This window comes from Pongo abelii, chromosome 22 (assembly GCF_028885655.2).
Source record: "Pongo abelii isolate AG06213 chromosome 22, NHGRI_mPonAbe1-v2.0_pri, whole genome shotgun sequence".
NCBI classification, from domain to species: Eukaryota; Metazoa; Chordata; class Mammalia; order Primates; family Hominidae; genus Pongo; species Pongo abelii.
The window spans coordinates 44966926-44991482 of record NC_072007.2 but is presented as its reverse complement, the minus strand read 5'-3'; the positions used below and the strand labels follow the sequence as shown (position 1 = coordinate 44991482).

The window sequence follows — 24557 nt, the reverse complement described above, 5'->3', positions numbered from 1 at the left end:
TGACATTATGCCTTTTTAAATCTTGGTTCCTTACTATGGTGTTTAGAACCTACCCTCAAACGTCAAGGTAGGGAAACACTGCGGAAGGCCATTGGTGCCCCCTAGTGGTCAAGAGATGCACTCATTTATCACCTTCCCTTTTACCGTCTCCATTCCTAATTAGGTTTTGTGGGAAAATGTTACAAGTTAGTTTTTAGCCCCTAGGGGGGACTAAGCCATCTAGATTTCCCTGGGACTCAGTGATTCCCTGCTACACAGGATTTGCAGTTTTAAAACCAGGAAAGTCCTGGAAAAACTAGGACAAGCTGGTCTTTCTAACCCCTGACAGACCTCCTAGACTTCACAAAAGAATTACCAGAAGAAGGCAATGTCTTTTTGTCCAGGCACCTCAAACAGAATTAGGACCTGAACAGTGTGCTTTTAAAAATGCATCTTGATTTGAGGTCAGCAGCTAGATGGTGCATACTTTGCCTTATGTTAGGAAAACAGCAATTTAAGATTGGTAAATTATTTCTCGACTCTCATTAAAGAACAAGGGGTGGGGCTGGGGAGGAAGTCCGGTGGTGAGAGAGTAGGGTCACCCCATATGCTGGCAGAGCAGACCAAGAAAAAGAAATTCTGATTATCTCTAAAAGTGTTCAGACTCAGCTTTCTCAATTGGTTCAGAATTCCCCAGCTCTTCTGCAAAGTTCTTTAGAAATGCATAGCTCCCTGGAGGTGGGGGTCTGGGGAGGCACTTGCCTTCTCTTCATCTTTCCGTATAATGTTTGTAAGTTTTAAAGAGGCCAAAGGCCTAGAGCAATCTATTAACAAAGAAAAAAGTCAGTCCTTCAAACATACTCAGGTCAGTTTCAATGGCCAATATATGAAAGTTCTCTGCAGCTGGGAGCTGGGAATTGTATAGTACTTTTTGTTTACACTGAAACTAGTGAGTAAACAGAAATATCTTAAGGGTTCTTAAGGGAATTATTACGAGATCAGGTTTAGAGCCAATATAGATTTTAGAACGCTTCCTTTTAAAAGACGCCAGAAATCAGAGGCTTTGCAGTCAGGTAGAAAGCAGGTGATCATCTGTGTGGTATGATTTGCGAGATCTGGGAGAATCCACCTATATACAAATGCCCCCACCAGCCTTTCATGAAAGCCTGAATCACAGAGGATTGTCTAGAAAAAAGCCACAGTCTGTCAAGGTACATATGTGGTCATCTTCCCTCAGGCCGAACTAAAAGGGGGCACCAGCTCCAGTGACCTCTAACCTTCCCATGAGTTGACACTATCTGTCCATTTCCTTATACACAAAATGAAAGTGTTCGTTTTCATAACTTTTCTATACCTTCTCAACGGTGACACCTTCTCAGAGGTGGCTGAAGAAGTGGCAAAGCTAAATGAGCACTCTTGTCTTAATAAATTACATTTTGTAAAGACATGCTTGTCAGATCTCTTTCTAAAAAGTTTGAGGCAGTTTTGAGAAACTGTCTAAATGACTACAGCTGGTCATTGTTGCCATAAAGTATCCTAGTATTCAAATATTAAAATTAAATCACCTGGAATACTGAAACAATAGCAACCTAAGAGATACTAAGAAGATTTGGATTGCTAAATTAAAGTTCTCAATAGATCTCATGGATGACATGTTCATTGAAAAGTTTTGCTTCATTTTAAAGGGCAAACAGAACAAGAGCCACCTGTAGTCAATTACATCATCAGTTTCTCCTGCAGTTGCCTTCCTTAATGGAACAATTTCAACAAAAAAAGCAAACAAATGAACGGCTCTCAGCACAAACAAAATTGCTTGTAAAGGAGCGAGGCAATTGCACAATGTGCTGTAGGACCAAACGCCAGATCAATGGTAGAGTGGGATGGTATTTTTCATTTAAATGGCAAGTTTGGTAAACCTTGCCCTATATCCTCATGTTTAAGAAACCTAATCTGTATCAACCTGCTAATTTTCCCCCTGACACTCCCTTTTTTTTTTCCTGGCCACAGAGATTGAAAAGAAAGCCTGTATTACTAAACCAAAACTTCGGGTTTCACAAGCTTTACACTTAAGCCAGCCTGACATTTTGCATTGGTGAAAGGAGACAAAAGAATCAACCAGGAGTGCATAAAAATCATATTATGTATTAAATCAGAAAACTTGGCTTTAAGCTTCAAGAGCAGGAAAATCAGGGTCAGAATAAAAAAAAAGTGTGGCATTTAGAGAAATCACAAAATTTTATTAGAACTATTAATATGTTCAGAGGAGTGACTTCTCCAGTTTTAACTGTTAGATTTCAGTTTTGCATTTCCTTGTAGTCTCTGAATCTTTACAAGTTAAAGTGTTCCTAGTTCATGGAAAATTTATTTGCTAAACTTGAGAGTTCTTTGTCAGTGAGCAAGGACATACAATACCTGCCTGTAGAAGTTAGCAATTTAGAGAGAGAGCTTTAGGATACCTCAGACATTATGGAATTATCTGGAAACTTTACCTTCCCCCATTTTCCACTGTGCGTGACTACAACTATATTTTATGGCCTGGTTTGACCCACACAAGAGGAAGGCCATGGCCCAAGACCAAAGGGGATCAGCTGCTCTCCAAACAAGGAGAAACACCAGCATGACTGGCCAAGTCTGGGCTTTATTATAAGGAATTCTTTTCTGTGCCACATGCTTTTTTTTTTTTTTTTTTTTGGCATATATTATAACTCCCTTCCCACCCTCACCCTGGGGAAAAGAAAAGGAGGGGGCACCCATACTATTTCAGGATTCCTAACCCTGACCCAGCCTGAAATCAGCTTCATGTAATTGTCCACAAACCAGTTGAGGAGCAGATATTCAAAGGCTCCTGTTTTCAAAGGGGGCAGTTATGCTCAGTGACCAGGAAACCAATGTCCCTAACTGGCTGCGAATTATATGGTGAACACAGCAACCCAGTGTCAGGGTAATGAGTCACTTCATCTGCCACATGCAGAGGAACAAACACACCTACACCACACAAAGGAGAGGCTGGGATTTTCCAGATAAGCTCATGTGTTACCCTAAATCCAATCCAGGCAAGTCCAGTGACTTAAGCAACTGCCATATTTAAGTCCTGTGTTAAGGGGTAAAGCAAAGTAAGGCTTTAGAAAACTGGAATTTGAAAAGGAAGCAATAAAATATATTCTCTACAGAGAATAACTTGCAAATATTTTACAATAAGGTGCCAGCAGGCAATTAAATAGGAAAAGATATGTGCTGTCTATTTCGAGAAGAAAATGTCATGTGACGATAACTTGGATGTGCTGTGGGGTGACAGCACTGGCCTAGAGGCTGATCCTGCACACCTGTATATCCAGGCAGTGCTGTGCCCTCACCCCCTCTGAGCTGTGAGCCAGACCAGAGAAAGATCCCCTCGCACCCCACCCTTACCCATCAAGAAGTCTGTCCTTTGTCAGGGAATATACAAGGGTCTGGACATTCCTGCCGGAAGCTCCAAACAAGTTCCTGTGATCCAACTATGGGAAACAGACTCAGAAAACAATGAAAGTCTTTTCCAAGAATAAAGGAGAAGAAACTTGTCTAGCCTCAAGACTAGAGAGCTAGAGTCAGAATGGCTCCTAAAAGGAAAGAGAAGAATCTGTTCAGATAAGACAGTGCGGAGCAAGAAGCATAATTTCACGCTGTGTTGGGATGAATCAAAAATGATAAAGCGTTCAAGGAACTATCAGAGAGCCAACAAAGACATGGAGTTGTCCGAAAGCTTCTGCCAAACCTAAGAAAGTGGATTGAAAAGAAAAATCTTCAGCAGCCGCAGTCCCCAGAGAAGTCCCCAGACTGACACTGCACAGCGTCTCAGGGCGCATTTGTATTCCAGTCTGCGCTGGGGAGTTTAGTGCCCCTGGAGCTGTGTCAAGCAGTATCAATGGACACCAAGTCCATCCAGCCCCAGATGATTCTCAGGAAAAAAAAAAAAAGGCTTCAAATCCCTTAACTCACCAAATGAGACACTTGTTAGAGCACCTTCTATATAACAAAGTGGACTTGCAATGAGAATGAGCAGGACATAATAATAAACAATAATACTCCGAATGGTAGTGAGATACAAGGCATGTGGTTTGAAACACAGACTGTGGAAGCCATCTCTGGTGTTTTTCTGCACACACCTCCCAATCCCCAAAGGAAAAACATCATTCTTCATCCAAGTACCTTCGAACACCAGTTCACCTGGGCTTCTCCAATGTCAACACGCACCTGTGGGGTTGTGCTGAGCACTGACAACGTCTTCCTAAGAATGGGTCTCACCACGACTGCTGGAGGTGTGGAAAACCAAAGGGGAGGTGCAGTGCCCAGAAATCCATCTCCTTCTCTGCTCCACCCTCTCCCTGCATCTGGAACTGCAGTTCATGAGGAAGAAACAAGAGGGCTGTTGGCTTCAAAGATGCAGGTGTGGGCAGGGTCCTCCTCAGGCAAGCGAAGAATAAAGAAGGAGCCCTTTGCTCTCTCTTTGAACCGCGAGAGAGCTGGCTCACCTCATTCCCTCACCCCACACTGAGAGCAGCTTCATAAAAGTGCCCTGAGAGATTAGAAAGGAAGATCCTGGCTGGACAAGTGGCTCACACCACCATGCCCAACCTATTTCACAATTTCTAGAAGGGACTTGGACACCTTCGAAGGAGTCATAGAATACTAGCAGGCTTCTTTGGGGGAAAATCTGACATTGCAGCCATCAGAATTTGCTACTTCAGCTCAAATTCTGGAATTTCTGTTTCCCCTTAGAAACAAGTCAAGTCTCCCTTAGAGAAGGAGGAAAATCAGTCTCATTGCATCCCAGTCATGAGACCCACCACTGAGGTCGGCTCAGCTGTCTCCCTGCACCCTCTGCCCAAGCCTTTCTCAGCTCAGTCACCTTCTTCTCCCTTCTTCCTCTGCAGTCTATATTAGCAAACTAGAGACCCTCGCTGTCTTATCCCCCACCTCTTGGTTAGGTGCAAGATGGAGCTACCTGAGGTGGGGCAGGCATCAGGCCATCCTGCAATGAAAAGGTCAAGGGCAGAACAGATGGGGCATACGGGGCGTCTGTGCAGACTATCTGTAAGGCGTCTCCGCTCCTTAGCCTCTCTGTAAGGCCAGGGGAACACTAGCCGCGTAGCAGACCACCCGGGTGACCCGTCGTTCTCCGTCTTTTGTCTTCCCTCGCCTGCCCTCTAGTGGGGAGAAAAAATAGCCAGTGAGGACAGCAACAGCCAACAAAACCCAGCAGCAGAAATAAGGCTCTGAACCGAATAAGAGTCAAACCAATGGTGGGGGGCGGCCACACTGATGAGAAATGAGGGGAAAGACTATTGTGTCCCCTCGTTTTCACATCTTTGCTAGTATTGTCCATTGTTATTATACCAGCTCAAACTGTGACACAAATAGTAGGCATCACACTTCTTGTAAGTTTATAAAGGAAACATGTATCATCATTGCAGCAAGGCCTATTTTAGAAAAGAAATTTTTTTTGTAAATAACTAAAAGTCCACACTTTCTAGACTGACTTTGTTTGCATGCTCAACCAATACTTTACACTGCATACCCCCAGTGGAGCGGACAGCTCCATCCCAATGCTCATTGTCTGCAATTATCAGTAAAATTTGTTGCCAGATTCCTCACTCCAGGCCGGCCATAAAAGGAGCTAGGCTTTCCCTTAAAACAGACTTCTCACTCTTCATTAAAACTTAGAAATTAACTTTATTCACTCCTACATTTAGATGCTAAGAAATATATTTTAGATCTTAACACTTTCAAACATAGGTCTAAACATTTCAAAAAAACTACTAATCCTAAACATATTCCCAAGTATGTATAGTATTTTTTCTTTTCAGCTGTTGTAATAATTAATTTATTATTCAGTGGATTAAGTGGATGACTACCCTTGACTCACATTGATTAATTACCGAACCACATTGCTCCTAGCTTTCAATTCTAGCAAAAGGCTTAATTATGTTAGTGTTCATTGTAACAGCAGGTGGAATCAAGGCATAAGAAGTCCTTGAGCAAACAAACTGGTATTTGCCATCTATTCTTATATATGAATTATGCTTTAAAAACTCCAGGGCTATTTTTAATCCATATTTAATAATATGGCCTGATACCAACTGAAGCTTTTACATGGAGATGAAAAGCTTATTTCCTTGTGAAATTCTCACAAGGAATTATTGCAACAAAGGAACATCTTGTTCTAGAAAGCCTGCTTAATAATGCAGCCTGTTTTTATATACCCTGGTGGTTTAGGTTCTTGAATGACAGAGTAGTCCAATCCCTACAGTGACTCAAAAGGAAAAAAATGCAGGCACCAAATGGAAGAACTGGCTGCACAGAGCCTCCTTCCTTTCCTCTGATTGCCCCCTCCCCCTTGGAACTGCTTTCAACTGTTACTCCACACCTCCCATCCGGCCCTGTCTTTTCACCCACTCAGATTTCACTAGCTTAGAGGAGACATCAGTCATGGCATATCCCAGTCACCAATTGCCACGTAACAAATTACCCACAATTTATCAGCCTAGAGTACCTGGTTTATAGTATCTCATGATTTTGTGAGTGAAGGATTTGAGCGAGGTTTGCCTGGGCAGTCCTTCTGTTCCGTGTGACACTGACGAAGGTTACTCAGCGGTGTTCAGCTGGCAGATGGGCTGCTCTGAGGGGCCAAGACAGTTTCATACACATGCCCAGCGTCTTGTGGATGGTCTGGTCTGAGGGGGCCAAGACAGCTTCACACACATGCCCAGCATCTTGCAGAGATGGCTGGAAGGCTGGGCTCAGCTAGGATTGTCAAATGGAGCACCCACAGGTAGCCCCTCCAGCATGGTGACCTCAGGATGGTCAGTGAATAAGGCAGAAGCCACACAGTCTCGCATGACAAAAATCACCCAGCATCACGTCCACTATATTCTACTGGTTACCAAGTAGTCACTAAGGTCAGGCCAGATTCAGAGGGAGGAGAATCAAACCTCACTTCTTGATAGGAGTATTAAATAAATGGCAGCCATCTTTAATCCACCACACTATATGATTCCAGGCTGTGCCAAAATGCTCAAAGCATATGTTTTTGGTTTTGGGTTTTTGTTTTGTTTTGTTTGACATGGAGTCACAACACTCTGTCACCCAGGCTGGAGCGCAGTGGCGTGATCTCAGCTCACGGCAACCTCCACCTCTCAAGTTCAAGTGATTCTCCTACCTCAGTCTCCCAAGTAGCTGAGACTACAGGCGCGTGCCACCACGCCCTGCTAACTTTGTATTTTTAGTAGAGACAGGGTTTCACCATGTTAGCCAGGCTGGTCTTGAACTCCTGACCTCATGATCTGCCCACCTCAGCCTCCCAAAGTGCTGGGATTACAGGTGTGAGCCACTGCACCCGGCCAAAGCATATGTTCTTAATCATATTAAAAATGCCTTGAGCATTTTAGTTATTTACTAACTTGAACTGGCTTAACCCATTTATGCCTGAGGTTGCAAAATTTTTGTGTGAAAAAGCAGACCTTGGTGATGACCTTAAGCAGTAGGATATAAATAACTTCCACAAGCTTAGCGGTCCAATAATGGAATACTAGGCATAAATGGGTTAAGAAAACCTTGGTAGTGTCTAAAAGCAATGGAGTTGTTGTTTTGTACTCAGCCATGGGTGGAGCTACATATGTGCAGGACTTCCCTTAGTCAGAGCCTCAATACCTGGAGAGTGACAGAACATTCTTGCTTTATTGCTGTTATTTATGATTCAAACATCATAATATATTAGTAAAAAGGGCAGCTAACAAAAAATTGTCCCCCTCCATGTCTGATGTGTTAATGCCTCTGAGTTTCTTTAAGCACTGGATTCTCTGTTTGGAGAGTTACAAGACACAGAGAAACCGCCGAGTGCAACCTAAAACTTCATCCAGTTTGATCATTTATGGGAAGAGAGTTGAAGGCATCCAACCCAGAGTTAAAACAAAGAGAACAAAGCTGGGGAAGAGAGTTAAGTCTTTCCAAGGTTCTTTGAACTCACCTCCAAGGCTCTCACACCAAAGGCACCAAAAAAGTGCTGATTTTTCTTATTTAGGGAGAAAGGGTATCACTGGATCTCCAGACCAATAACACCTTTAGTTTGTGTGGCCTTCAAAGCAGATGATGGCTGTGATGTGCTGATGTCTTGGACAGGCCATATGGCCTTCATCCTAAGGATCCCATCAGGATATCATTGTGTGTTCCAGCCAAGGAATAAAACAGTGTCCTCCCTGCTCTGATTCATCATCCCCATGTCCCCAGGTGGCTAGAGGAGGACCAGAGTCACCACTTGTGGGATTGCTGGAGTGCATATCAGCTTCTTCCTACTGGACTGCAGCATCCTACACACCGCCCCCCACCCCGCCACCCCACCAAAGCTAGGAAAATAAAAGCATAAAGCCTTGAGAACAATGGGTCCAGGCTTTCTTCTCTCTCAGCAGCCAGCCACCCTCTCCAGTGGAGAGTCTCCCTAGCTGGAAGGCAAAATCTAGGTTTATGGAAAAGGACCCAACTGCTTGGCTTCTCCAGGATAGTTTTGAACTCTCACACCTGGAAACCAAAAGGGTGCCCTGGAACTGACAGCTACTTCATCAGCACTGTGTTGCCCCTCCTTTGTAAAAATCAGTGCTGCTTCTTAAAGAAATAACTGCAGAAAGGGGACATGAAATGACCTAGGTCACATTTCCAGGTCCTCCTTGCTTGTGTACTATAATTACAGTGATTTATTTTCCTCTCCCTTATTTTGGCCTTCACTACACTCCTCACTGTAGTCTCCTACCATAGAAAGAGAAGGAAGGACATAATCTTTTACGTGCCATAGAGCTTTAATAGTTGTTAAGTTACTGTGCTCAAAGTCAAGGTCTGTAAACACAGTCTGGCTGCTGACACATCACTGGCTTAGGTGAAAAGAAATTATGGATAGTAATATAAAATTACATTCTACAAAATATATAATTAAAAACGGACCACCTGACAGAGTAGCTATTTCTACATAACTGTCATTCATACATCCATCTGTTGTGCAGATAGATGGATAAGTTGATTCATCTTCCAAATAGACGGGCATATGGCAGGGGGCCAGGCCTCATGGTCAGAGATCTAGAATCTAACTTTCCCCTAGACTGTTGTCACTGCCCAGCCTGCCAGCCTGCTCTTCCCACCCGGCCCAGCAATCTCCTGTGGTCCTCGTCCTCATGTTGCATAGTAGTTGTTTCTTTCTGGATCACTGTCTAGGCTGAAGTTCTCCAGAAAAGCAGGGGCTGTATTTGTTCTAATCACTGTTACACCCCCAGCTCCAAGCACAATGTCTGCTACTTGGCAGGTAATCAATAAATATTTGTTTTAAATATACATTTGGGTGCAAAACAGCACTTGGTAGTGTGAAGGACAAAAAAAAAAGCAGCTTTTACTTCTCCCTATTTACTTTTATGTAAGCAGCCAAATACTACTAAAAGAAGAGAAACTGAGTTGAGGGATAAAATCCACAAACATAGTAAAAATCCGGAATATGTCAACAGAGTCTGTGTTTTCCACAAAAGCTTCAAAATTATTTTTTCAAACAACCTTTGATGTTTGAGCATTTCAGTTCTCCCTCTGTATTCGCCAATTTTCACACTACTATAAAAACTACCAGAGACTGGCTAATTTATAAAGAAAAGAGGTTGAATTGACTCACAGTTCCACATGGCTTGGGAGGCCTCAGGAAACTTACAATCATGGTGGAAGGTGAAGAGGAAGCAAGGCACATCTTACATGGCAGCAGGGTGGGGATAGGGGGAAGTGCCACACTTTTAAACCACCAGATCTCATAAGAACTCAGTCACTATCATGAGAACAACATGGAGGAAACTGCTTCCATGATCCAATCACTTCCCACCACATCCCTCCCTCAATATGTGGAGATTACAATTTGAGATGAGATTTGGGTGGGGACAAAGAGCCAAACCATATCACCCTCCCACTCCTTAAACATAAGCTATAGGTAGGCTTCATTGTCCTCCACAATTCTCTGGATCTCCTCATTCTCTATAAATTTTGGTCAATTCTTTCAACAGACTGGAGCACAAATAGAACATCTGGCCAAGAGACACAACCTCAGAGACAGTATTTTTATATCACTGCCTCACAGGTGATATTTTCACAATGGTTTTGATTTGTGGGAACCAAATAAATTTCAGTAGATATTATACAAAGATCAAAGTGATATACCTTACATCTGAAGATGGGGTGATATAGGCATGAAGTGATCCTGCTATCTGTACAGTTTAAACTTTGTTTTGAAAAGGGATTCTTACCATGTCACATGGTGTTTCATTCTAAAATGGCATATGCTTGATAAAATGTACCTGTTAATTAAAAATAGAGGGAAAGGGGTAGGACTGGAAATATGTGATTTTTCAGGATTTAAGAAGTTATAGAGTAAAGTAAAGCAACATTTAAAGATGTCAATGAATGAAGTTGGAGATTCTAAGAGTGCCATCATCATCCACACTTTGCTTTCCCATGCATCAATTACAAGAAATTACTAAGACTAAAAGGATAAATTTTCCAGTGCAAACAGTCAGCACACTCCTATAAAAATATATGGAACACATATGACAGAAAAAAGTCTAACTTCTTTAACATCAAAATCAGAAAGAATAGGTCAAAAGCCCATTTGAAAAATGCAGAGAACATAAGCAGCCGGCTCACAGAAAAACAAATACCAATATATAAAAGTATACTTATATACTTTTTAAATATATAAAAGTACACTTAACCTCAACATAATAAAAGAAATGCAAATTACATGACAATGGACATCATTTTCACCTCTCAGATTCAAAATATTTGATAATACCTCAGCAGAAAAGTTTGGGGAATTAAGCATGGCACTGATATAGTGTCAGAGGAGCATTACATGGTATCACCTCTTTGAAGAGGAAATTTGGTAATGGTTATCAAAATCTTAAATATGCACACCCTTTCCCCTAGCAATGCCATTTCTAAGAATTTAGCTCCCATATATTATTATACGTCTGTGGAGGGATATTCACTATGCCATTATTTAACATGTCAAAAAGAGGAAGCTACCTAAATACCTACCTACAAGAAAATGATTATAGAGTATACACATCACCAGAATACTATGACATTTTTCACAAGAATGTGACGAGCTAGAGGCATTGATAAGGAGTGATTTCCAAGACATATTGTTAAGGGAAGAAAGCAAGATGTAAACCAATGTATTTCCAGTGTACTATTTTTTGTGGAAAAAAGTAGATGTGGTGTTTTAAAGATTTGTCCACAAATTCTTTGCCTTTTCTTTCAATTGGTGGAGCCTAATTCCACTTTCCTTGAGGACTGGACTTAGTGATCATATTTCTAATGAATAAAATAAGGCAGAAGTTACAGCATGTGACTTCTGAGACAAAGTCATAAAAGGCATTATGGCTTCTTCCTTGGTATCTCTTAGATCCGTGCTCTGGAAAAAGCCAGATGCCATGTTGTGGTGACACTAAAGAAGTCCTATGAAGAGGCACAAGTGGTAAAAAAACTAACTGCACCTCCTGCTAAATGACATGTGAGCCAGCCATCTTGGAAGTGGATTACCCAGCCCTAATAAGTCCTTCAGATGAGACCATGGCCCTAGCCCCAATCAGTCCTTCTGATGAAACCACAGCCCTAGCCCCAATTAATCCTTCAGATGAGATCACAGCTCTGACTGGCATCCTCACTGCAACCACATGAGCCAGAACTGATAAGGTTTGGCTCTGTGTTCCCACCTAAATCTCACCTTGAATTATAATAATCACCATGTCTCAAGGGCAGGATCAAATAGAGATAATTGAATCATGGAGGCAGTTTCCCCCATGCCGTTCTTGTGATAGTGAGTGAGTTCTTATGAGATCTGATGGTTTTATAAGAGGCTTCCCCCTTCACTCAGCACTTCTCCTTCCCACCACCATGTGAAAAAGGGCATGATTTCTTCCCCTTCTGCCATGATTGCAAGTTTCCTGAGGCCTCCCCAGCCATGCAGTACTGTCAGTCAATTACTGAAGAGAGTGGGATGCTGCTATAAGGATACCTGAAAATGTGAAAGTTACTTTGGAACTGGAAAACAGACAGAGGTTGGAACAGTTTGGAGGGCTCAGAAGAAGACAGGAAAATGTGGGAAAGTTTGGAACTTCCTAGAGATTTGGAGGGTTCAGAAGACAGGAAGCTGTGGGAAAGTTCAGAACTTCCTACAGACCTGTTGAATGGATTTGACCAAAATGCTGGTAGTGATATGGACAATAAAGTCCAGACTGAGTTGGTCTCAAATGGGGATGGGGAACTTATTGGGAGTTGAAATAAAGGTGACTCTTGCTTTGCTTTAGCAAAGAGACAGGCAGCATTTTGCCCCGTCCTAGAAATCTGTGGAACTTTGAATGTGAGAGAGATAATTTAGGGTATCTGGTGGAAGAAATTTCTAAGTGGCAAAACATTCAAGAGGAAACAGAGCATAAAAGTTAGGAAAATTTGTAGCCTGATGTTGTGATAGAAAAAGAAAAACCAATTTTCTGAGGAAAAATTCAAGCTTGCTGCAGAAATTTGCATAAGTAACAAGGAGCTGAATGTTAATGACCAAGACAATGGGGAAAATATCTCCAGGGCATGTCAGCGACCTTTGTGGCAACCCCTCCCATCACAGGCCTGGAAGCCTTCTAGGGAAAAATGGTTTCATGGGCCACAGGCCCCCTTGCTGTGTGCAGCCTAGGGACTTAGTGCCCTGCATCCCAGCTGCTCCAGCCATGGCTAAAAGGGGCTGAGATACAACTCAGGCCATTGCTTCAGAGGGTGCAAGCCCCAAGCCTTGGCAGCTTCCAAGTGGTGTTGGGCCTGCTGGTGCACAGAAGTCAATAATTGAGGTTTAGGAACCTCTGCCTAGATTTCAGAGGATATATGGAAATGCCCAGATGTCCATGAAGAAGTTTGTTGCAGGGGCAGAGCCCTCATGGAGAACCTCTGCTAGGGCAGTACAGAAGGGAAATGTAGGGTGAGAGCCCCCACACAGAGTCCCCACTGGGGCACTGCCTAGCAGGGCTGTGAGAATAGGGCAATCATCCTCCAGCCCCTAGAATGGTGGATCCACCAATAGCTTGCACTGTGCGCCTGGAAAAGCCACAGACACTCAACACCAGTCCGTGAAAGCAGCCAAGAGGGATACTGTACCCTGCAAACCCACAGGGATGGAGCTGCCCAAGGCCATGGGAGCCCACCTCTTGCATCAGTGTGACTTGGATTGAGACATGGAATCAAAGGAGATCATTTTAGAACTTGAAGGTTTAATGACTGCCCTATTGAATTTCAGACTTACATGGGACCTGTAGCCCCTCCCCTCTGTTTTGGCCAACTTCTCCCACTTGGAATGGGTATATTTACCCAATGCCTGTACCCCCATTGTATCTGGGAAGTAACTAACTTGCTTTTGACTTTACAGGCTCATAGGTGGAGGACACTTGCCTTGTCTCAAATGAGACTTTGGACTTGGACTTTTAGGTTAATGCTGGAATGAGTTCAGACTTTGGGGAGACTGTTGGAGGGGAATAATTGTGTTTTAAAATGTGAGGACATGAGATTTGGGAGGGGCCTGGGTGGAATGATATGGGTTGGCTGTGTCCCCACCCAAATCTCACCTTGAATTGTAATAATCCCCATGTGTCAAGTGTGAGACCAGGTAGAGATAATTGAACCATGGAAGAAGTTTCCCCCATGCTGTTCTCGTGATAGTGAGTGAGTTCTCACCAGATCTGATGGCTTATAAGGAGCTTCCCCTTTCACTTGGCACTTTTCCTTCCTGTCGCCATACGAAGAAGGATGTGTTTGCTTCCCCTTCTGCCATGATTGTGAGTTTCCTGAGGCCTCCCAGGCCATGCAGAACTGTGAGTCAATTAAACCTCTTTCCTTTATAAATTATCCAGTCTTAGGCAGTTCTTTACAACAGCGTGAGAACAGATTAAGCAACTCACAAATCCCATCTAAGCAACTCACAAATTCCTGACCCTGGAAAACTATGAATAATATAAAATGTTTGTTGCTTTAAGGTTCTAGGTTTTGGGACAATTTGTTACACAGCAATAGATAATACAGTGAGGATATGTTTGAATTTGCATAGAATATCTCTGGAAAAATATTTGGTGGTTATCTCTAGGGAGAAAAATTGGGAGGTTGGGCTTCATGGGTGAAAGAAGACTTAATTCTCATTATATTATATCTTTTTATGTTTCTAAATTTTACTATTCCAATGTATTATATTTTCCAAAAACATGGTAAGTAAATTTTACAAAATAATCCCATGGACTACATAAATATGTTATACTAAAATTTGTGTAAATATATTTAACCTACATTTTATGTTGACTTTATATAAATCAAAATTTTTATGGTTTTTGTAGGCAAAAACCAACCATTTCTAACAATATATAGATGTTTAGTGTCTTAAATATTTCCTACTCACTGTGAAAGAACCTGCCAGTTCTTTCTTCTACAACTGTTCTCCCTTTTCCTTCTAAACTGAACTCCAATTTTGTATGAATGGCATTATATCTAGCTCCAGATGATGAATAAAAGTAGGTATAAGCTAGGAATCAGTAAACTTTTTTTTTTTTTTTTTAGATGGAGTCTCTCTCTTGCCCAGGCTGGAGTGCAACCTCGGCTCACTGCAAGCTCCACCTCCTGGGTTCATGCCATTCTCCTGCCTCAGCCTCCTGAGTAGCTGGGACTACAGGCGCCCGCCACCACGCCCGGCTAATTTTTTTTTTCCGTATTTTTAGTAGAGACGGGGTTTCACCGTGTTGGCCAGGATGGTCTCAATCTCCTGACCTCGTGATCTGCCTGCCTCAGCCTCCCAAAGTGCTGGGATTACAGGCGTGAGCCACCGCACTCAGCCAGTAAACTTTTTCTTAAAGGGCCCAGTAATAAATATTTTGGGCTTTGTGGTCCACAGAGTCTCTGTTGCAACTATTCAACTCTGCTGTTGAAAGTGAAAGGAGTCATACAGGATACGCCAAAGAACAAGCATGGCTGGGTTCCAAAAAAAGTTTGTTTATGAGCCCTGAAATTTGAATTTCATATATTTTTCATGAGTCATGAATTATTCTTCTTTTAATGTTTTCCAACCACTTAAAAACGTAAGTCATTCTTAGGTTGTAGGTGTACAAAAACAGGTGGCAGGCTAGATCTGATCTGCATGCCACAGTTTGCTAACCCCTGGTATATATACGCCAATCTCATACCCTTATGCTTGTAAAAGACCTGGAGGGGGTTGGGGCACAGAATCCAGTTCTAGCTATTAGACACAGGAAAAGTCTGCTGCAAGAGTTATCAGGAGCATTTCTCCTCCCTGATGAAGGAGGAATAGGAATAAGAAGAAAACTCCTGACCCTTCCCTCTAGTTCCCTACTTAAGATATTGCTGGTCAGGATTTGGTGCTTAAGGCTAAGGCAGCCATCTTTTGATGATACAGGGAGACAGAACACAATGAACTAATCTGTGCCCTTGATGACACGGGTAAGATGCTTTATCCACCTATCTCTGGATTTCTTGTTCGAGAAAAATACACTTCTGATTAAAGGCACTTGTTACTGGATAGTTTATTAATTGCAGCTGAACACACTCTTAATGACGTTGTCTTCAACATTAAGTATCATACTGTAGTACCAGCTGGGGCAAAAGTATTATTTATAACAAGCTCTTAACACATACCAAATTGTTAGCCCATTTGCCACCTAACTTGAGAGCAAAGTTTTGAAAGCTTTGCAGAGCAGATGGTCCCCCATGCAAGAGCAGGAAAAAACAATAAGAGACTGTCTTAAATTCAAAACTGGGAAATTTTCATAGCAGCATTAAATGAAATAGATTTTATACCTAAGCACCAACAGCTCCAAATTAAAATGCTGCTTTCAGAAGGAGGAAGTGGGGCTGTCAATACAAGCATGGATTTTAGCCAAAGATGGACTTGGATACCATCTCCCTGGGGGGAGGAGAATGGGCTGACAGAAAGCATGGGGGTGGTCTTTTGGAAACTGTCTATATTGTGAAGAAGATGTCTCCTCCAACTATGCCCAGATATAGGGCCCAGTTTATAAATCAACACTTAGGCAGAAAAAAAAAACAAAATTAATGACGGAAAATTTTAGAAGATTTGAATACCTTTATAACTCTCACAAAAACTTTTTCTTTACTAATACGACAGGAGTTCAGAGAATGATAGACCAAAGATCACCTATTTTAGAAAATCTTGAAGAATCTATACCAGGCATTATCAGAGGATCCCACACTCTGTGGACTGGAAAGGAAAATGGTTGTGTCTCCCCAAATATAATTAAATCAACAACTATTTAGTGATTACCACTGTGTCTGCAGGTCCTCCTGCTGCATGCTCCTATAGCCTGCTGCTCATCGTCCATCCCCCTTCCCTTCATACCAGCATTAACTGACTGGCTGTTATGTGTCAAACAGCATGCAAACGGCTGAAAGAACAATGATGGGAAAAATTACATGGTCTTTGCAGTGCAGGCTTCCAGCCCTGTGGAGATGCTACAGACATAATGTATTACATTGCCCAATGTCTGTCTTCTGTGCTAGATGGTAAACTCTGGGAGGGCAAGAAGCTTGTCAGTCCTGCTTACCAATGTGTCCCCAGAATCTGGCACAGAGTCCAACACACAGTAGGTAATATATCCATATGTATTGAATTAATATACAGACCCATAGCATGAGGATCCCCCTGAGCCTCAAGCATGGATCAGAGTGTTGGCTTTTACATACTCCTTCCACTTCTAGGTTTTATCTAGGTGTCTGAAAGGACACAATACATTCACATGCCTAAAGGACCCAGGGTAGTATTTCTGAAGGTTTTCTGTGGGTCTTTAGATATCCAAGGAAATGGGATATCTGAGTCGGCCCGACAAAGGCTGGCTGTGTGAAACCAAGGACACAAAGGAAACCCCATGTGAGGGGAGGAACCCGTGCTGAAGGTAAAGAAACACAATCCCTCTCATGAAGCACATGGCCCATCAGCCAGACAGAGATGGGAGCTGTGATGTGTGCGCATGGCAGGAAAGAGCTGCAAATTCCCAAAGCCACCAGCATCTTGTAACCCTGCTGCCAAGACGTCTTCATGGAAAAAGGTGACTCTGTTTCTCTCACAAGGGACACTGGGCTTGGACAGTGGAGAACTGGGCTTGTGTCTTACCAATTAGCTGTCCACCTGACCCACTATTTATCCACACCAAAAAGCACAGTGGAGGGCCTGCCATGAGCCCACTGCAGGGCAGGTGGTGAGAACAGAGAGGCAATGACGATAGGGCTCTCACTGAGTATGGCAGGGGTATCCCCACCCCCAGCATGCATGTGCACACCCGCACCTGTTTGTATGTAAGAGGTTATGCAAAACATCATGCTCCACCTATTTCCACCCCCAAGTAACCCGGTACTGATTTCATATATGTAATTTGTAGGCAGGTTTTCTAAGACAATAAAAAAAAATTACAAAAAATTGTTGTTTTTAGGGGAGAATTAAAGTCTCAGAAATGCATCTTTGCTCACTTTCCTTCAGAACACATAGTTGTGAAAATAACATCTCCCTTTCAAGCTCCCTGGAGACCAAGCCCCGTAGAACAAGTCCCAACATGCTCTCTCCCAGTGACATGTCCACAGAGAGCCACAGCTTACCGGTCTACCAGGAGTCCATCAGACGCTGGTTCTGGCTCATTCTTGCCCAGCCCTGTGGTGTGGCAATGCTTGGAAGGCTCTTTTTTTTTTTTTTTTTTGGAGGGGCGGGGGCTCATTTCTGGGTGACAGTGTTTATTCAAAGGCCATGTCCGTCTTGAGTTTTACTGTGTTTCATCAGGTCAGTTTCACCTCTTTGGAGAACCCAAATGTGAATACAAATGCAAGTTTTTTTAGCTCAGCAATAACTGCATGTTTACATGTAAACAGGTGGTGTCCAAATCCTGGGTGGCCCAGAACTAATCACTGGTCAACACTGAAGTTTTTTAAGTCATGTCAAATTTGCCAGGAAAGCCGTAGCTCAGACTGTCCCACCAAAAGACCCTGACTCAAAGCTTACACGCCGGATTAGGGGAACCAAAGCTGTAAACAAGACTTCTTCGGCGACTAAATCCCCACTACTGCTGAACTCCTTACTTAAATGAAGTTCTTACTTAACTCTTTGCTGCTAGTGTTTTGCCTGTTGTTATTATGTTGTTGTGTGATTATGTGATTATGTTGTTACCCTTTGTTATTATGAGGAAAGAAAAAGAACCTTTCTTACTAAATATATTGCAGAGTTACCCTATAATTTGATGACAAATAATTAACACTTCTTTGAGAAAACAAAACTAAAAATTAGCATAATCAGCAATTAATTTACCACAAAATAATTTAAGGCCTTTCTTGGCTGGTTCTATATGTTCCTGGCTTTTGTACAAGAATGCATCCTTGCATGCTTGTAAAATAAAACAAACTGACAAATTAATAACATGACAATTCTCATAAAGATGGAGAATATATTAGATGGCTAATTAGAAGCAAATGTGGGACAATTATTATTACATGTTACTGCATAGTTAGCCATGACTTTCTGGTATATTTGTAACCAACATATTTATTTTTAACAAAATAGGAAGAGAGGCCAGGCATGGTGGCTTGTGCCTATAATCCCAGCACTTTGAGATGCCAAAGTGGGAGGGTCACTTGAGCCCAGGAGTTTGAGACCCTCTGGAGCAAAAAAGTGAGAACTCCGTCTCTACAAAATTTTTTTTAAAAAACTAGCTGGGTGTAGTGGTGCGTGCCTGTGGTCCCAGCTACTCAGCAGGCTGAGACAGGAGGACTGCTTGAGCCTAGGAGTTGGAGACCAGCCTGGGCAACATAGTGAGACCCTGTCTCAAAAAAAAATTGGAAGAAATGTGAAAGCTAGGAGTTCCCAAACAGAATATGGGCTAACTAATTTTAAAATGTGTTTGCTCAGCTGTCATATGAAGGCTAGGAGAATGTTTGAGAGAATATTGCAGTACTTTCCTCTAAAGCCAGCTATGAATTCCACACTCCAGCTATGCTGTAGAAAACCCACCATGAGGACACACCTAGGCATGTTCACAAAACCTAGCTCAGGTGTCCACAGTAGACTAGAATCCAGACAAAACTGAGTCCAAAGAAGGAGCCTAGAAAAGGCTAATTCTGGCAAAGAAATCCTATTCTGAACTAATTGACAGATTTTACATCAAGTATTTCAAACTCAGAAAATACGAGTCTAAAGGGTGTTTTTTTGTTTGTTTGTTTAGTTTTGTTTTTTGCTTTGATGTCTGTCTTTTTTGTTTTTGTTTCATTTTGTTTTCAAAGAGCATAATTGGTAGGATAAGAAGAAACTGAGACACAATGTCAATACTGTGAGGCTCATCATAAGTGACCCCTCAGAAGTTAACCAATCTCAGCCGGGTATGGTGGCTCAAGCCTGTAATCCCAGCACTTTGGGAGGCCAAGGTGGGTGGATCACCTGAGGTCAGGAGTTCGAGACCAGGCTGGCCAACATGGCAAAACCCCATCTATACCAAAACCACAAAAAAATTAGCCAGGTGTGGCGGCCCATGCCTGTAGTCTCAGCTACTCAGGAGGCTGAGACACAAGAATCGTTTGAACCCAGTCTGCGGAGGTTGCAGTGAACCGAGATAGCACCACTGCACTCCTGTCGAGGTGACAGAGCAAGAACCTGTGTCAATTTAAAAAAAATGAAAAAGTTAACCAATCTCATCATTTGGAGATCTATTTGTTTCCTTAAGAAAAAAACAGTTAACAACTGAGCACCAAGTCAATCATCAGAATAAAGCATTGTGGATAAGCTGCTCTTGCTCTGCGGCTGCTGGTGCTAGGCCACATGCTTCTGCCTCCACAAACTCCTCCCAAGCAGTATTTGAGAAAGCAAGTTGTTTTTACTTTTCATAACATTCTTATCCCTAGAGATTGGAGGTAATTTGGTACCTAGAGGGATTTTCCCTAAAAATAAATAAAATAAATAATGGCAGGGATAACTGTTTCTGTGCAAAATCAATGCAAGTGTATGGGAGCAGCACAGATGTAACAATAGGAACTCACATGTGTACTACGCTTATTTCCAGCCAGGCACTTTTCTAAGTGCTTTCTGTAATCTAATTCTCGATTCCTCACGGTAACCTCAAGGGCTAGGTAGTATTACTGTCCCCATTTTATCAATGAGACCACAATGATACCAAAAAATTAAGTAACTTGCCCAAGGTCACACGGCAAGAAATTAGCAAAGCCAAGATTTGATCCCAGACCCACTGGCTCTGAAGTCCATGTTCTTGATCACCACACTATCCAGCAGCCAGCCACCCATTCAAGCCTTCACCACATCCCATACCTGTGTTCTGCACTGGAGATAGAATGATGAATTTCACACAGCTGAGGAAAGAGACATAGCAGGCTGAGGGCAATGCCTTAACAGGGACACTCAACTGGGACTGGAAGATATGACATCCATGCTAACTCTTGGACTTGTGGCAGATAACTAGGCAGGAGGGCAGACAGGGGCGAGGAGGAGAAACTCCATTCAGAGAGAGGGTACATAATGTAGAAAGTTTCAAGGCAGGAAAGAACGTGGCTCCCTCAAGGAACAGTAAGTAGTTTAATCCAGGTGGCATAGCGAGACCACAGGTAACAAAGGGTGGGGACACCCAGCAATGCCAAGGTCAGAGAGAAAGAAGGCAGAAATAACATCACAAAGGGCCTTGTGGGCTGCCTAAGGAGTGGGGATTTACCTGAAATTCTGCAGTAAACAACTAAAGAATTTTATACGAAGAAATAAAATTAGCAGATCTTGTCCACAGCTCACTGGCTATTACAAAGAGGCTAGATTGGAGAGGACAGAGAACTGAAACAGGGAAGACTAGCCAGAAGCTGCTACTGTACATCAAAACTGTGCTAAGAGGCCGTGTGCCAGAATCATGTACCCCTACAACCAGAGCAATGGGTAATTTCTTAAACCAAGGTGATGGAGAGGAGCAGATTTGGGGCCACACAGCAGCACTGCACTCCAGCTCTTCCCCGCAGCCTCTCAGGGGCTGGTGTCCTGAGGTTATGTCCCAGGGTCTTGAAAAAAGCCAGAAACAGCACCTTCTCACTAGGGAAGAAACACACACACACCACTTCTTTTCCAAGTCCCTCGCCACCCAAACAATTCTTAAAATTCTGATGTTAATCACATTGGGAGCATTTCCTTTTACTTATTAAAATGTGCTTGCATTTCAGCCAGAGAGGTTTAGATGGTAACTGGTTTCTATAAGCCTGAAAGTATTTCTGAAGGATTATGATTCAACATGAAATGCACATTCTTGACCTTATTATCTCCAGCTTTCCTGGGTCTGGCCAAAGGTCCTCAGAAAAGGCTTTTTAAACAAAGATCCTGGTGTGAACCGCTGCTGAGCTTTGTTCTTTCATTTTTCATGCCTTGTAAATAATTCCTGTTTAAATTCAAAACTTCCTGAGTTGTGTCTCTACAGATTCCTTCACAGAATCCTTGCTCTCTTCCCATGTGAACTGCGGTTAAAAACATTACATACAAGCAGATGATGTTCAAGTCACTGGCATCTTGTATTCTTCCAAATTAAATGTTAAAACGTTCAATAAACATTAGGTCAATAAGGCTCCACTTTCCCCCCTAAACGTACATTGTTGATTCTACCAAAATGGAATACCTTTTTGGAGTTGAAAACATTGACCAGCTCTGGGTCTCTGAGATTGAGTCTCGAAGGCATCTCCCAAATTGAACCTACCTGTCTGCGTTTTTTGACTTCAAGTATTAAAGCTTCCTTTGGCAGAAATCCCTTTGAACACCAATAGGGTGTGTTGCTTTTCTTTTCTTTTTTCTTTTTTTTCTTTTTTTTTTTTTTAACTTTTTAGTTAATTCGTTAATAACCTCCTGATTAGGAGGGTTACTTAGGATTTTCAGGACAAAGGACAGTGGGATGCTGAACCCACAACCCCACATCCTCATTGCCCCCCATCGCACTCCCCGTCACCCCCACCCCCAAAGTCTTTGCTTCCAGACCGTTGAGTCCTCCCGCAAATGCCCTGGAAACTCTTCTCCAGGAAATCCCGGCTGTCCCGCCTACCTCCCGCGCATGGAAGCACCTGATGACAATCAGGACATCACCAAGGGTTCCTCCCTGCGCTTCCCTCTGGGATCTGAGATGACCAAGACCTCTAACGGAAGGGGGTCGTCCTAAGAATTGAGGGAAGCGAGCTTTACCTTGACGAAGAGGGTGATGTCGTGCTCCTGCCCCAGGGCCCGCTGCTCGGACGCCTCTCCGTCCTCCCGGCGGCCGTTCACGCGCGTGGCCTCGTCGCCACCCTCGGCGGGGCCCTCCTCGGCCAGGTGGTTGCTGAGTTGGGCCTCAGGCTCCGCGGCGCCCCTGGAGGCCTCCCCATGTGGGCTGCTGTCGGGGGATTCCTCCTCGCCCCCAGCTGCGGCCTCCTCCCTCGGCCCCTCCGGGCTCCGCTCTCGTCTCTCGTCGTCCTCCCCCGACTCCTGCTGTGGCCCATCCCCTACCCCGTCCTCGCCAGCGTCTGCCCTTGCGTCCCCGGGGGCCGCTTCCTCGGACCCCTTTCCCCCCGGGACCTCCGCCTCCTCCGCTGCGTCCCAGGCGAGCTCACCGGGGCTGCGCCCCGCGCTCTCCCCGGCTGCGACCTCAATTGCCTCGGCCTGGGGCGAGACGCTGCGGTCCCCTGCTTCCTGCGGCTCACCCGAGACCCGGCGCGCCCTTCCTGCCGGACCCTCGGCGTCCATGCTGTCCCCCGCCCGGCCCTCCGCGTCTACGCTGTCCCCCGCCGGGCCCTCCGCGTCTACGCTGTCCCCCGCCGGGCCCTCCGCGTCTACGCTGTCCCCCACCCGGCCCTCCGCGTCTACGCTGTCCCCCACCCGGCCCTCCGCGTCTACGCTGTCCCCCGCCGGACCCTCGGCGTCCATGCTGTCCCCCGCCCGGCCCTCCGCGTCTACGCTGTCGCCCGCCGGGTCCTCGGCTTCTATGTTGTCCCCCAGCGGGCCCTCCGCGTCTACGCTGTCCCCCGCCGGGCCCTCCGCGTCTACGCTGTCCCCCACCCGGCCCTCCGCGTCTACGCTGTCCCCCACCCGGCCCTCCGCGTCTACGCTGTCGCCCGCCGGGTCCTCGGCTTCTATGTTGTCCCCCAGCGGGCCCTCCGCGTCTACGCTGTCCCCCGCCGCCCCAGGCGCGCTGCCTTCCGGGGCCTCAGGCCTCTGCTCCGCCTCCTGCTGCCTCTCGGGGGCCGCAGAGTCCTCGGGCTCCCTCCGAGCCTCCCCGCGGGGCTCGCCCTGCGCGCCGCGTCCCGGGCTCGCCCCCTCCACCTGCTGCGCGCCGCTTGTCTCCTCCCCTCCCTGGGGCACCTCGGCACCCTCCGGGGCTCCCTCCTCGGCCTCAGTCTCGCCTTGCGCCCCCCTCGTGCCCCGCGCCTCGGCCTCCGGGCCCCTGTCCGGCCCGCCGCCTCCCGCCTCCTTCACAGCGGCGCCCCTCGGCGCCTCCTCTGCGCCCTCGCTCCCCTGCGGCCCTTCTGCCTCCCCGCCCGCGGCTCCTGGCTCTCCGGGTCTCTCAGCCAGAGGCGCGGGGACCTCCGGCGGCCCCTGGGGACCCGGGGCAACTCCCTCCGGCTCCGCGGCCTCGGCCATGGCTGCAGATCCCTGTCCTTGATCGGGACTCCTTCCTTGATGCTGCTTAGGGGTCGGTGGCGCTGGGCAAGGGGCGTGCTGCGGGGCCCTCTGTGCTCCTTGAAGGACGCCGGCTCAGGGATCCTGCGGTAAAGATTTAGCCGGGGTACTGGGGCCTCGCGCAGGATCCGCAGGGCAAACTCCGCTTGGCCCCAAGCCTCTGCGCCCCTTCTGCCCAGCTGAAGCTCTCTGGACTCTTCCTCCACCTCTGGAGCTTCTCCCCGATTGCGCGTCTGCTCCCCACCGGGACCCCAATCTCGCCCGCGGGCCGCGGAGGTGCAGTGCAAAGCTGGAGAGGGCTGCTTCGCTCCTGCACCTTTGGAAGTGCCCGGCCCGCTGTCTGCTGTCCTGGGGTTGACCAGAAGTCCTTGGTGCCAACTCCATCCCCTGGGGCTTGGGCGGGGTTTGTTTTCCCCTCCTCCCTCCCTTGTTTGGGTAGCCTAGGAGCTTGGCCAATGACAGCCTTTCTCGTGACCCTTGTGGATGTTGATGAAAAGATTCTGGTTCTCCTGGCCGCTTGGGTGTTGTTCTCCAGAATGGCTTCAAGTTCCAGAGTCATTTAAATCACCCCCTCCAAACACACACCCCGACACCCAAACACCTAATCCCCACCTTACCCCAGGAGTGAAGCATCAAGCTCCCCCGGTACCCAACTGAAGATGTCCACATTGTGCCTGGTGTCCAAGAGCAAGGGTGTAAATCCCGGAGAGAAGAAGCAGGGGAGGCTACGCTTGCCGCCTTCCCATGTCTGCAGGGCCCCCGGAGAGGTTCCAGAGGCCCCTCATATAGACGCACAAGGAACCAGTCGAGTTTCTCAGAC

At 45.2% G+C, this 24557-nt stretch overlaps 1 protein-coding gene across 1 annotated transcript in view; it reads right to left on the bottom strand.

The window, feature by feature from the left end:
* CLIC6 (chloride intracellular channel 6) overlaps positions 1-24038 on the bottom strand; it is a 49053-nt gene extending 25015 nt beyond the window's left edge. Inside the window, exon 1 of the mRNA XM_024239427.3 lies at positions 22268-24038. Coding sequence (XP_024095195.3) covers positions 22268-23698 — 1431 coding nt within the window. The 5' untranslated portion in view covers positions 23699-24038. The remainder of the gene's footprint in view (positions 1-22267) is intronic.
* Positions 24039-24557: the final 519 nt, after the last annotated feature.